Source organism: Leiobunum rupestre, chromosome 6 (assembly GCF_980474605.1).
Source record: "Leiobunum rupestre chromosome 6, qqLeiRupe1.1.hap1, whole genome shotgun sequence".
Classification (NCBI taxonomy): Eukaryota; Metazoa; Arthropoda; class Arachnida; order Opiliones; family Sclerosomatidae; genus Leiobunum; species Leiobunum rupestre.
Genome location: NC_143389.1, coordinates 67746964 through 67762484, shown reverse-complemented (window position 1 = coordinate 67762484; position 15521 = coordinate 67746964). Strand labels below are relative to the sequence as shown.

General features: G+C 41.0%; 1 protein-coding gene across 3 annotated transcripts in view; it reads left to right on the top strand.

The window, feature by feature from the left end:
* The window catches only part of LOC149943254 (choline/ethanolamine transporter flvcr2a-like), a 103600-nt gene that overhangs the window by 33560 nt on the left and 54519 nt on the right, over positions 1 to 15521 (top strand). For all 3 annotated transcript variants that reach the window (XM_090178822.1, XM_090178823.1, XM_090178824.1), the window contains one exon: positions 386 to 497. In XM_090178822.1, coding sequence (XP_090034948.1) covers positions 386 to 497 — 112 coding nt within the window. The remainder of the gene's footprint in view (positions 1 to 385; positions 498 to 15521) is intronic.

The following is a 15521-nucleotide window of genomic DNA, read 5'->3' as shown; positions in this document are numbered from 1 at the left end:
CGGTGATCGCGGCATCTCCACGTTTAGAGAAAGCTCGCTCGCTTAAGAGAGAGCGAACGAGGAGAGAGCGGGATTTGTGTAGCATAGATTTAGCTCGCTCGCTGATAAATCCTCTTTAGTTGATTTTGTGATATTTTAAGAAATCGATGTGTAATACGCTCAGCAAACAAACAACGAAAATATTGTTTATTAGCTTGCTTTTTTATTAAGCAAACGGACACGAACTTTTTTTGGCTTACTTTTTGAACGTGATTATATTTACATCTAAGCAATCGCATCTTTTGCCCGTCACGAGCGGACTGAATTTGTACCACACGTTACAATCACGGGTGCGGACTATAATAACCTTGGATACGGAGATACTCACTGCTAATTCATTCTCTAGGGGCTTGGAATAATGATGACTTATATAAGCGACTGGTTACTCCAGAACTATGAATACTTCGTTGCTCTTGCGTTTCTTCTAATCTACTGCCTAACAGGCACTGTAGTCTCTGGTAAGTTTCGCTATCCTAAAAACAAAAACTTTCTTAAAGAGTTCATACAGCCTGGAGTATTGAACTGCCGCTAGCGTCGCAAATTATCAAAAATCATTACTTTAATATGGCGCTACCTCTAGTGCAAAGGCGAAACTAAATGGGCGAGGTCAACTGTATGGCAGTAAATTCAGGCCTATCTCTACCATTTATCTAGGTAGGGCTAAACCGTATATACAGGGTATTTCAACACGTTATGCAAAGATTTTAAGGAGTTGTAGGGGGTGAGTTGAGAAGTATTAAATGCGAACTTTAAGTTTTGGGTTCGTGTGATAGGTAAAGAAGGACTTTGTAAACCAATCGAGGTAACCAGCGTAAAAAAGTAAATTTAAACAGTATTTAAAGTCCCTGCTGCTTGGTTTTGCGCTTGTTGCAGCCTACTTCCAGGGGCTAGTAGGCCACACTTTGAATCTCTCTGGCGCAGTGGCGCTCTTTTAACTCATCGTAGGAAAATGGGGGAAAAACAAACAGGCACACTTCTCAACTCACCCACTACAACTCGTTAAAAATTTTGCATTACTTTTTGAAACACCCTGTATATATATATATATATATATATATATATATATATATATATATATATATATATATATATATATATATACCCTTTATATATTTTTAATTTAATTGTTAAGTATTCAATAAAGACCCGGCCTTATGAAAAGGGCGCCTGAAAGGTATAAAAGCCCTTATTAAATGTGACCATGAATCTATTTAACCCATGAATATTCAACTGGAATACCCTAGGTCACCTCTGGCGACGCGTGGGGCGGAGCCAATTTATAGTGACGTAGTTGAAGTAGAACTCGGCTGAGTCAGCTGTTATTTATAAGCAGTCGAAGCGTTAGTTCCTAAAAGGACGCGCTGTGGTTATGTTTCCTTTTTATTATTCGAATAGTTTTTATTAGAATAAAATTATAACAGAGCATTTATTATTTAATAATATGTGTAAGGTTTTTAAGGAATCGTCATACAATTGATGGACGGAAATATTCCTAACCCTTGCTCAAAGATATTAATTCACCAAGGCGGGGGGGGAGATGGCGACAAAATGTGAGTCGTGACCTTTCGTGGAGTGAATTAAATCTGAGAGAGGGGGTTACATACAGGGAAAAGAAAAAAAATAGAAAGAGAGGGGGAGATTCGAATTCAGAATGGAAACCCTTTGTCTTTAGTCAATCACAAAATCTTTATTTAACACTTATAGATAAACACAACACAAGGTAATAAAATTTGGGGGGAAAACAGATATTATGGTTCTTTAGATTAGTAGGATAGTTAGGCCATCACTATTACTATTTATTATTTTTACTTTTAAGCGGGGGATAACATGCACATTAGAGACAAAAAATTAAAACACTCTTGACTAATTGGTTAATTATAAGTTTCTCTTAAGGTTCTCAATAGGATCAGCGGGGGGAAATAAAATAAACAATATACACTAAACTCGGATAACTACAATTAAAACTAGGACGTCTCAAAACCCGGAGCCGGCATTCTCGACAAAGACTTGGGCGCTACGATAATCGTGAATTATTAGTCCAATCTTTTTTATAATTTATAATAAGTCCACTCTTTATTAATAGTGGAAAAAATAGAAAAAGAATACGGGCGAAAAGCAAAACTCGCTAACTTTCAATGCGCGAAAGAATACCAAAAAATAATACGGTAAAGAATACGGGCCAAAAGCAAGAGTACCGAAAAATAATACGGTAAAGAATACGGGTGAAAAGCAAAACTCGCTAACTTTCAATGCGCGAAAGAATACCGAAAAATAATACAGTAAAGAATACGGGCGAAAAGCAAAACTCGCTCACTTTCAATGCGCGAAAGAATACCGAAAAATAATATGGTAAAGAATACGGGTGAAAAGCGAAACTCGCTCACTTTCAATGCGCGAAAGAATACCGAAAAATAATATGGTAAAGAATACGGGTGAAAAGCGAAACTCGCTCACTTTCAATGCGCGAAAGAATACCGAAAAATAATATGGTAAAGAATACGGGTGAAAAGCGAAACTCGCTCACTTTCAATGCGCGAAAGAATACCGAAAAATAATACGGTAAAGAATACGGGCGAAAAGCGAAACTCGCTCACTTTCAATGCGCGAAAGAATACCGAAAAATAATACGGTAAAGAATACGGGCGAAAAGCGAAACTCGCTCACTTTCAATGCGCGAAAGAATACCGAAAAATAATACGGTAAAGAATACGGGCGAAAAGCGAAACTCGCTCACTTTCAATGCGCGAAAGAATACCGAAAAATAATACGGTAAAGAATACGGGCCAAAAGCAAGAGTACCGAAAAATAATACGGTAAAGAATACGGGCGAAAAGCGAAACTCGCTCACTTTCAATGCGCGAAAGAATACCGAAAAATAATACGGTAAAGAATACGGGCGAAAAGCGAAACTCGCTCACTTTCAATGCGCGAAAGAATACCGAAAAATAATACGGTAAAGAATACGGGCGAAAAGCGAAACTCGCTCACTTTCAATGCGCGAAAGAATACGGGCGAAAAGCAAAACTCGCTCACTTTCAATGCGCGAAAGAATACGGGCGAAAAGCAAAACTCGCTCACTTTCAATGCGCGAAAGAATACCGAAAAATAATACGGTAAAGAATACGGGCGAAAAGCGAAACTCGCTCACTTTCAATGCGCGAAAGAATACCGAAAAATAATACGGTAAAGAATACGGGCGAAAAGCGAAACTCGCTCACTTTCAATGCGCGAAAGAATACCGAAAAATAATACGGTAAAGAATACGGGCGAAAAGCGAAACTCGCTCACTTTCAATGCGCGAAAGAATACGGGCGAAAAGCAAAACTCGCTCACTTTCAATGCGCGAAAGAATACGGGCGAAAAGCAAAACTCGCTCACTTTCAATGCGCGAAAGAATACCGAAAAATAATACGGTAAAGAATACGGGCCAAAAGCAAGAGTACCGAAAAATAATACGGTAAAGAATACGGGCGAAAAGCGAAACTCGCTCACTTTCAATGCGCGAAAGAATACCGAAAAATAATACGGTAAAGAATACGGGCGAAAAGCGAAACTCGCTCACTTTCAATGCGCGAAAGAATACCGAAAAATAATACGGTAAAGAATACGGGCGAAAAGCGAAACTCGCTCACTTTCAATGCGCGAAAGAATACGGGCGAAAAGCAAAACTCGCTCACTTTCAATGCGCGAAAGAATACGGGCGAAAAGCAAAACTCGCTCACTTTCAATGCGCGAAAGAATACCGAAAAATAATACGGTAAAGAATACGGGCGAAAAGCGAAACTCGCTCACTTTCAATGCGCGAAAGAATACCGAAAAATAATACGGTAAAGAATACGGGCCAAAAGCAAGAGTACCGAAAAATAATACGGTAAAGAATACGGGCGAAAAGCGAAACTCGCTCACTTTCAATGCGCGAAAGAATACCGAAAAATAATACGGTAAAGAATACGGGCGAAAAGCGAAACTCGCTCACTTTCAATGCGCGAAAGAATACCGAAAAATAATACGGTAAAGAATACGGGCGAAAAGCGAAACTCGCTCACTTTCAATGCGCGAAAGAATACGGGCGAAAAGCAAAACTCGCTCACTTTCAATGCGCGAAAGAATACGGGCGAAAAGCAAAACTCGCTCACTTTCAATGCGCGAAAGAATACCGAAAAATAATACGGTAAAGAATACGGGCGAAAAGCGAAACTCGCTCACTTTCAATGCGCGAAAGAATACCGAAAAATAATACGGTAAAGAATACGGGCGAAAAGCGAAACTCGCTCACTTTCAATGCGCGAAAGAATACCGAAAAATAATACGGTAAAGAATACGGGCGAAAAGCTTAACTCGCTCAATTTCAATGCGCGAAAGAATACCGAAAAATAATACGGTAAAGAATACGGGCGAAAAGCGAAACTCGCTCACTTTCAATGCGCGAAAGAATACCGAAAAATAATACGGTAAAGAATACGGGCGAAAAGCGAAACTCGCTCACTTTCAATGCGCGAAAGAATACGGGCGAAAAGCAAAACTCGCTCACTTTCAATGCGCGAAAGAATACGGGCGAAAAGCGAAACTCGCTCACTTTCAATGCGCGAAAGAATACCGAAAAATAATACGGTAAAGAATACGGGCCAAAAGCAAGAGTACCGAAAAATAATACGGTAAAGAATACGGGCGAAAAGCGAAACTCGCTCACTTTCAATGCGCGAAAGAATACCGAAAAATAATACGGTAAAGAATACGGGCGAAAAGCGAAACTCGCTCACTTTCAATGCGCGAAAGAATACCGAAAAATAATACGGTAAAGAATACGGGCGAAAAGCGAAACTCGCTCACTTTCAATGCGCGAAAGAATACGGGCGAAAAGCAAAACTCGCTCACTTTCAATGCGCGAAAGAATACGGGCGAAAAGCAAAACTCGCTCACTTTCAATGCGCGAAAGAATACCGAAAAATAATACGGTAAAGAATACGGGCGAAAAGCGAAACTCGCTCACTTTCAATGCGCGAAAGAATACCGAAAAATAATACGGTAAAGAATACGGGCGAAAAGCGAAACTCGCTCACTTTCAATGCGCGAAAGAATACGGGCGAAAAGCAAAACTCGCTCACTTTCAATGCGCGAAAGAATACGGGCGAAAAGCAAAACTCGCTCACTTTCAATGCGCGAAAGAATACCGAAAAATAATACGGTAAAGAATACGGGCCAAAAGCAAGAGTACCGAAAAATAATACGGTAAAGAATACGGGCGAAAAGCGAAACTCGCTCACTTTCAATGCGCGAAAGAATACCGAAAAATAATACGGTAAAGAATACGGGCGAAAAGCGAAACTCGCTCACTTTCAATGCGCGAAAGAATACCGAAAAATAATACGGTAAAGAATACGGGCGAAAAGCGAAACTCGCTCACTTTCAATGCGCGAAAGAATACGGGCGAAAAGCAAAACTCGCTCACTTTCAATGCGCGAAAGAATACGGGCGAAAAGCAAAACTCGCTCACTTTCAATGCGCGAAAGAATACCGAAAAATAATACGGTAAAGAATACGGGCGAAAAGCGAAACTCGCTCACTTTCAATGCGCGAAAGAATACCGAAAAATAATACGGTAAAGAATACGGGCGAAAAGCGAAACTCGCTCACTTTCAATGCGCGAAAGAATACCGAAAAATAATATGGTAAAGAATACGGATGAAAAGCGAAACTCGCTCACTTTCAATGCGCGAAAGAATACCGAAAAATAATATGGTAAAGAATACGGGTGAAAAGCGAAACTCGCTCACTTTCAATGCGCGAAAGAATACCGAAAAATAATACGGTAAAGAATACGGGCCAAAAGCAAGAGTACCGAAAAATAATACGGTAAAGAATACGGGCGAAAAGCGAAACTCGCTCACTTTCAATGCGCGAAAGAATACCGAAAAATAATACGGTAAAGAATACGGGCGAAAAGCGAAACTCGCTCACTTTCAATGCGCGAAAGAATACCGAAAAATAATACGATAAAGAATACGGGCCAAAAGCAAGAGTACCGAAAAATAATACGGTAAAGAATACGGGCGAAAAGCGAAACTCGCTCACTTTCAATGCGCGAAAGAATACGGGCGAAAAGCAAAACTCGCTCACTTTCAATGCGCGAAAGAATACGGGCGAAAAGCGAAACTCGCTCACTTTCAATGCGCGAAAGAATACCGAAAAATAATACGGTAAAGAATACGGGCCAAAAGCAAGAGTACCGAAAAATAATACGGTAAAGAATACGGGCGAAAAGCAAAACTCGCTCACTTTCAATGCGCGAAAGAATACGGGCGAAAAGCAAAACTCGCTCACTTTCAATGCGCGAAAGAATACCGAAAAATAATACGGTAAAGAATACGGGCGAAAAGCGAAACTCGCTCACTTTCAATGCGCGAAAGAATACCGAAAAATAATACGGTAAAGAATACGGGCGAAAAGCGAAACTCGCTCACTTTCAATGCGCGAAAGAATACCGAAAAATAATATGGTAAAGAATACGGGTGAAAAGCGAAACTCGCTCACTTTCAATGCGCGAAAGAATACCGAAAAATAATATGGTAAAGAATACGGGTGAAAAGCGAAACTCGCTCACTTTCAATGCGCGAAAGAATACCGAAAAATAATACGGTAAAGAATACGGGCCAAAAGCAAGAGTACCGAAAAATAATACGGTAAAGAATACGGGCGAAAAGCGAAACTCGCTCACTTTCAATGCGCGAAAGAATACCGAAAAATAATACGGTAAAGAATACGGGCGAAAAGCGAAACTCGCTCACTTTCAATGCGCGAATGAATACCGAAAAATAATACGGTAAAGAATACGGGCGAAAAGCGAAACTCGCTCACTTTCAATGCGCGAAAGAATACCAAAAAATAATACGGTAAAGAATACGGGCGAAAAACGAAACTCGCTCACTTTCAATGCGCGAAAGAATACGGGCGAAAAGCAAAACTCGCTCACTTTCAATGCGCGAAAGAATACGGGCGAAAAGCGAAACTCGCTCACTTTCAATGCGCGAAAGAATACCGAAAAATAATACGGTAAAGAATACGGGCCAAAAGCAAGAGTACCGAAAAATAATACGGTAAAGAATACGGGCGAAAAGCGAAACTCGCTCACTTTCAATGCGCGAAAGAATACCGAAAAATAATACGGTAAAGAATACGGGCGAAAAGCGAAACTCGCTCACTTTCAATGCGCGAAAGAATACCGAAAAATAATACGGTAAAGAATACGGGCGAAAAGCGAAACTCGCTCACTTTCAATGCGCGAAAGAATACGGGCGAAAAGCAAAACTCGCTCACTTTCAATGCGCGAAAGAATACGGGCGAAAAGCAAAACTCGCTCACTTTCAATGCGCGAAAGAATACCGAAAAATAATACGGTAAAGAATACGGGCGAAAAGCGAAACTCGCTCACTTTCAATGCGCGAAAGAATACCGAAAAATAATACGGTAAAGAATACGGGCGAAAAGCGAAACTCGCTCACTTTCAATGCGCGAAAGAATACCGAAAAATAATACGGTAAAGAATACGGGCCAAAAGCAAGAGTACCGAAAAATAATACGGTAAAGAATACGGGCGAAAAGCGAAACTCGCTCACTTTCAATGCGCGAAAGAATACCGAAAAATAATACGGTAAAGAATACGGGCGAAAAGCGAAACTCGCTCACTTTCAATGCGCGAAAGAATACCGAAAAATAATACGGTAAAGAATACGGGCGAAAAGCGTAACTCGCTCACTTTCAATGCGCGAAAGAATACGGGCGAAAAGCAAAACTCGCTCACTTTCAATGCGCGAAAGAATACGGGCGAAAAGCAAAACTCGCTCACTTTCAATGCGCGAAAGAATACCGAAAAATAATACGGTAAAGAATACGGGCGAAAAGCGAAACTCGCTCACTTTCAATGCGCGAAAGAATACCGAAAAATAATACGGTAAAGAATACGGGCGAAAAGCGAAACTCGCTCACTTTCAATGCGCGAAAGAATACGGGCGAAAAGCAAAACTCGCTCACTTTCAATGCGCGAAAGAATACGGGCGAAAAGCAAAACTCGCTCACTTTCAATGCGCGAAAGAATACCGAAAAATAATACGGTAAAGAATACGGGCGAAAAGCGAAACTCGCTCCCTTTCAATGCGCGAAAGAATACCGAAAAATAATACGGTAAAGAATACGGGCCAAAAGCAAGAGTACCGAAAAATAATACGGTAAAGAATACGGGCGAAAAGCGAAACTCGCTCACTTTCAATGCGCGAAAGAATACCGAAAAATAATACGGTAAAGAATACGGGCCAAAAGCAAGACACCGAAAAATAATACGGTAAAGAATACGGGCGAAAAGCGAAACTCGCTCACTTTCAATGCGCGAAAGAATACCGAAAAATAATACGGTAAAGAATACGGGCCACAAGCAAGAGTACCGAAAAATAATACGGTAAAGAATACGGGCGAAAAGCGAAACTCGCTAACTTTCAATGCGCGAAAGAATACCGAAAAATAATACGGTAAAGAATACGGGCGAAAAGCGAAACTCGCTCACTTTCAATGCGCGAAAGAATACCGAAAAATAATACGGTAAAGAATACGGGCCACAAGCAAGAGTACCGAAAAATAATACGGTAAAGAATACGGGCGAAAAGCGAAACTCGCTCACTTTCAATGCGCGAAAGAATACCGAAAAATAATACGGTAAAGAATACGGGCGAAAAGCGAAACTCGCTCACTTTCAATGCGCGAAAGAATACCGAAAAATAATACGGTAAAGAATACGGGCCACAAGCAAGAGTACCGAAAAATAATACGGTAAAGAATACGGGCGAAAAGCGAAACTCGCTAACTTTCAATGCGCGAAAGAATACCGAAAAATAATACGGTAAAGAATACGGGCGAAAAGCGAAACTCGCTCACTTTCAATGCGCGAAAGAATACCGAAAAATAATACGGTAAAGAATACGGGCCACAAGCAAGAGTACCGAAAAATAATACGGTAAAGAATACGGGCGAAAAGCGAAACTCGCTCACTTTCAATGCGCGAAAGAATACCGAAAAATAATACGGTAAAGAATACGGGCGAAAAGCGAAACTCGCTCACTTTCAATGCGCGAAAGAATACCGAAAAATAATACGGTAAAGAATACGGGCCACAAGCAAGAGTACCGAAAAATAATACGGTAAAGAATACGGGCGAAAAGCGAAACTCGCTCACTTTCAATGCGCGAAAGAATACCGAAAAATAATACGGTAAAGAATACGGGCGAAAAGCGAAACTCGCTCACTTTCAATGCGCGAAAGAATACCGAAAAATAATACGGTAAAGAATACGGGCGAAAAGCGAAACTCGCTCACTTTCAATGCGCGAAAGAATACGGGCGAAAAGCAAAACTCGCTCACTTTCAATGCGCGAAAGAATACGGGCGAAAAGCAAAACTCGCTCACTTTCAATGCGCGAAAGAATACCGAAAAATAATACGGTAAAGAATACGGGCGAAAAGCGAAACTCGCTCACTTTCAATGCGCGAAAGAATACCGAAAAATAATACGGTAAAGAATAAGGGCGAAAAGCGAAACTCGCTCACTTTCAATGCGCGAAAGAATACCGAAAAATAATACGGTAAAGAATACGGGCGAAAAGCGAAACTCGCTAACTTTCAATGCGCGAAAGAATACCGAAAAATAATACGGTAAAGAATACGGGCCAAAAGCAAGAGTACCGAAAAATAATACGGTAAAGAATACGGGCGAAAAGCGAAACTCGCTCACTTTCAATGCGCGAAAGAATACCGAAAAATAATACGGTAAAGAATACGGGCGAAAAGCAAAACTCGCTCACTTTCAATGCGCGAAAGAATACGGGCGAAAAGCAAAACTCGCTCACTTTCAATGCGCGAAAGAATACCGAAAAATAATACGGTAAAGAATACGGGCGAAAAGCGAAACTCGCTCACTTTCAATGCGCGAAAGAATACCGAAAAATAATACGGTAAAGAATACGGGCGAAAAGCGAAACTCGCTCACTTTCAATGCGCGAAAGAATACCGAAAAATAATACGGTAAAGAATACGGGCGAAAAGCGAAACTCGCTCACTTTCAATGCGCGAAAGAATACGGGCGAAAAGCAAAACTCGCTCACTTTCAATGCGCGAAAGAATACGGGCGAAAAGCAAAACTCGCTCACTTTCAATGCGCGAAAGAATACCGAAAAATAATACGGTAAAGAATACGGGCGAAAAGCGAAACTCGCTCACTTTCAATGCGCGAAAGAATACCGAAAAATAATACGGTAAAGAATAAGGGCGAAAAGCGAAACTCGCTCACTTTCAATGCGCGAAAGAATACCGAAAAATAATACGGTAAAGAATACGGGCGAAAAGCGAAACTCGCTAACTTTCAATGCGCGAAAGAATACCGAAAAATAATACGGTAAAGAATACGGGCCAAAAGCAAGAGTACCGAAAAATAATACGGTAAAGAATACGGGCGAAAAGCGAAACTCGCTCACTTTCAATGCGCGAAAGAATACCGAAAAATAATACGGTAAAGAATACGGGCGAAAAGCGAAACTCGCTCACTTTCAATGCGCGAAAGAATACCGAAAAATAATACGGTAAAGAATACGGGCCAAAAGCAAGAGTACCGAAAAATAATACGGTAAAGAATACGGGCCAAAAGCAAGAGTACCGAAAAATAATACGGTAAAGAATACGGGCGAAAAGCGAAACTCGCTCACTTTCAATGCGCGAAAGAATACCGAAAAATAATACGGTAAAGAATACGGGCGAAAAGCAAAACTCGCTCACTTTCAATGCGCGAAAGAATACGGGCGAAAAGCAAAACTCGCTCACTTTCAATGCGCGAAAGAATACCGAAAAATAATACGGTAAAGAATACGGGCGAAAAGCGAAACTCGCTCACTTTCAATGCGCGAAAGAATACCGAAAAATAATACGGTAAAGAATACGGGCGAAAAGCGAAACTCGCTCACTTTCAATGCGCGAAAGAATACCGAAAAATAATACGGTAAAGAATACGGGCGAAAAGCGAAACTCGCTCACTTTCAATGCGCGAAAGAATACGGGCGAAAAGCAAAACTCGCTCACTTTCAATGCGCGAAAGAATACCGAAAAATAATACGGTAAAGAATACGGGCCAAAAGCAAGAGTACCGAAAAATAATACGGTAAAGAATACGGGCGAAAAGCGAAACTCGCTCACTTTCAATGCGCGAAAGAATACCGAAAAATAATACGGTAAAGAATACGGGCGAAAAGCGAAACTCGCTCACTTTCAATGCGCGAATGAATACCGAAAAATAATACGGTAAAGAATACGGGCGAAAAGCGAAACTCGCTCACTTTCAATGCGCGAAAGAATACCAAAAAATAATACGGTAAAGAATACGGGCGAAAAACGAAACTCGCTCACTTTCAATGCGCGAAAGAATACGGGCGAAAAGCAAAACTCGCTCACTTTCAATGCGCGAAAGAATACGGGCGAAAAGCGAAACTCGCTCACTTTCAATGCGCGAAAGAATACCGAAAAATAATACGGTAAAGAATACGGGCCAAAAGCAAGAGTACCGAAAAATAATACGGTAAAGAATACGGGCGAAAAGCGAAACTCGCTCACTTTCAATGCGCGAAAGAATACCGAAAAATAATACGGTAAAGAATACGGGCGAAAAGCGAAACTCGCTCACTTTCAATGCGCGAAAGAATACCGAAAAATAATACGGTAAAGAATACGGGCGAAAAGCGAAACTCGCTCACTTTCAATGCGCGAAAGAATACGGGCGAAAAGCAAAACTCGCTCACTTTCAATGCGCGAAAGAATACGGGCGAAAAGCAAAACTCGCTCACTTTCAATGCGCGAAAGAATACCGAAAAATAATACGGTAAAGAATACGGGCGAAAAGCGAAACTCGCTCACTTTCAATGCGCGAAAGAATACCGAAAAATAATACGGTAAAGAATACGGGCGAAAAGCGAAACTCGCTCACTTTCAATGCGCGAAAGAATACGGGCGAAAAGCAAAACTCGCTCACTTTCAATGCGCGAAAGAATACGGGCGAAAAGCAAAACTCGCTCACTTTCAATGCGCGAAAGAATACCGAAAAATAATACGGTAAAGAATACGGGCGAAAAGCGAAACTCGCTCACTTTCAATGCGCGAAAGAATACCGAAAAATAATACGGTAAAGAATACGGGCGAAAAGCGAAACTCGCTCACTTTCAATGCGCGAAAGAATACGGGCGAAAAGCAAAACTCGCTCACTTTCAATGCGCGAAAGAATACGGGCGAAAAGCAAAACTCGCTCACTTTCAATGCGCGAAAGAATACCGAAAAATAATACGGTAAAGAATACGGGCGAAAAGCGAAACTCGCTCACTTTCAATGCGCGAAAGAATACCGAAAAATAATACGGTAAAGAATACGGGCGAAAAGCGAAACTCGCTCACTTTCAATGCGCGAAAGAATACCGAAAAATAATACGGTAAAGAATACGGGCGAAAAGCGAAACTCGCTCACTTTCAATGCGCGAAAGAATACGGGCGAAAAGCAAAACTCGCTCACTTTCAATGCGCGAAAGAATACGGGCGAAAAGCAAAACTCGCTCACTTTCAATGCGCGAAAGAATACCGAAAAATAATACGGTAAAGAATACGGGCGAAAAGCGAAACTCGCTCACTTTCAATGCGCGAAAGAATACCGAAAAATAATACGGTAAAGAATAAGGGCGAAAAGCGAAACTCGCTCACTTTCAATGCGCGAAAGAATACCGAAAAATAATACGGTAAAGAATACGGGCGAAAAGAGAAACTCGCTAACTTTCAATGCGCGAAAGAATACCGAAAAATAATACGGTAAAGAATACGGGCCAAAAGCAAGAGTACCGAAAAATAATACGGTAAAGAATACGGGCGAAAAGCGAAACTCGCTCACTTTCAATGCGCGAAAGAATACCGAAAAATAATACGGTAAAGAATACGGGCGAAAAGCGAAACTCGCTCACTTTCAATGCGCGAAAGAATACCGAAAAATAATACGGTAAAGAATAAGGGCGAAAAGCGAAACTCGCTCACTTTCAATGCGCGAAAGAATACCGAAAAATAATACGGTAAAGAATACGGGCGAAAAGCGAAACTCGCTAACTTTCAATGCGCGAAAGAATACCGAAAAATAATACGGTAAAGAATACGGGCCAAAAGCAAGAGTACCGAAAAATAATACGGTAAAGAATACGGGCGAAAAGCGAAACTCGCTCACTTTCAATGCGCGAAAGAATACCGAAAAATAATACGGTAAAGAATACGGGCCAAAAGCAAGACACCGAAAAATAATACGGTAAAGAATACGGGCGAAAAGCGAAACTCGCTCACTTTCAATGCGCGAAAGAATACCGAAAAATAATACGGTAAAGAATACGGGCGAAAAGCGAAACTCGCTCACTTTCAATGCGCGAAAGAATACCGAAAAATAATACGGTAAAGAATACGGGCCAAAAGCAAGAGTACCGAAAAATAATACGGTAAAGAATACGGGCGAAAAGCGAAACTCGCTCACTTTCAATGCGCGAAAGAATACCGAAAAATAATACGGTAAAGAATACGGGCCAAAAGCAAGACACCGAAAAATAATACGGTAAAGAATACGGGCGAAAAGCGAAACTCGCTCACTTTCAATGCGCGAAAGAATACCGAAAAATAATACGGTAAAGAATACGGGCGAAAAGCGAAACTCGCTCACTTTCAATGCGCGAAAGAATACCGAAAAATAATACGGTAAAGAATACGGGCCAAAAGCAAGAGTACCGAAAAATAATACGGTAAAGAATACGGGCGAAAAGCGAAACTCGCTCACTTTCAATGCGCGAAAGAATACCGAAAAATAATACGGTAAAGAATACGGGCGAAAAGCGAAACTCGCTCACTTTCAATGCGCGAAAGAATACCGAAAAATAATACGGTAAAGAATACGGGCCAAAAGCAAGAGTACCGAAAAATAATACGGTAAAGAATACGGGCGAAAAGCGAAACTCGCTCACTTTCAATGCGCGAAAGAATACCGAAAAATAATACGGTAAAGAATACGGGCGAAAAGCGAAACTCGCTCACTTTCAATGCGCGAAAGAATACCGAAAAATAATACGGTAAAGAATACGGGCGAAAAGCGAAACTCGCTCACTTTCAATGCGCGAAAGAATACGGGCGAAAAGCAAAACTCGCTCACTTTCAATGCGCGAAAGAATACGGGCGAAAAGCAAAACTCGCTCACTTTCAATGCGCGAAAGAATACCGAAAAATAATACGGTAAAGAATACGGGCGAAAAGCGAAACTCGCTCACTTTCAATGCGCGAAAGAATACCAAAAAATAATACGGTAAAGAATAAGGGCGAAAAGCGAAACTCGCTCACTTTCAATGCGCGAAAGAATACCGAAAAATAATACGGTAAAGAATACGGGCGAAAAGCGAAACTCGCTAACTTTCAATGCGCGAAAGAATACCGAAAAATAATACGGTAAAGAATACGGGCCAAAAGCAAGAGTACCGAAAAATAATACGGTAAAGAATACGGGCGAAAAGCGAAACTCGCTCACTTTCAATGCGCGAAAGAATACCGAAAAATAATACGGTAAAGAATACGGGCGAAAAGCAAAACTCGCTCACTTTCAATGCGCGAAAGAATACGGGCGAAAAGCAAAACTCGCTCACTTTCAATGCGCGAAAGAATACCGAAAAATAATACGGTAAAGAATACGGGCGAAAAGCGAAACTCGCTCACTTTCAATGCGCGAAAGAATACCGAAAAATAATACGGTAAAGAATACGGGCGAAAAGCGAAACTCGCTCACTTTCAATGCGCGAAAGAATACCGAAAAATAATACGGTAAAGAATACGGGCGAAAAGCGAAACTCGCTCACTTTCAATGCGCGAAAGAATACGGGCGAAAAGCAAAACTCGCTCACTTTCAATGCGCGAAAGAATACGGGCGAAAAGCAAAACTCGCTCACTTTCAATGCGCGAAAGAATACCGAAAAATAATACGGTAAAGAATACGGGCGAAAAGCGAAACTCGCTCACTTTCAATGCGCGAAAGAATACCGAAAAATAATACGGTAAAGAATAAGGGCGAAAAGCGAAACTCGCTCACTTTCAATGCGCGAAAGAATACCGAAAAATAATACGGTAAAGAATACGGGCGAAAAGCGAAACTCGCTAACTTTCAATGCGCGAAAGAATACCGAAAAATAATACGGTAAAGAATACGGGCCAAAAGCAAGAGTACCGAAAAATAATACGGTAAAGAATACGGGCGAAAAGCGAAACTCGCTCACTTTCAATGCGCGAAAGAATACCGAAAAATAATACGGTAAAGAATACGGGCGAAAAGCGAAACTCGCTCACTTTCAATGCGCGAAAGAATACCGAAAAATAATACGGTAAAGAATACGGGCCAAAAGCAAGAGTA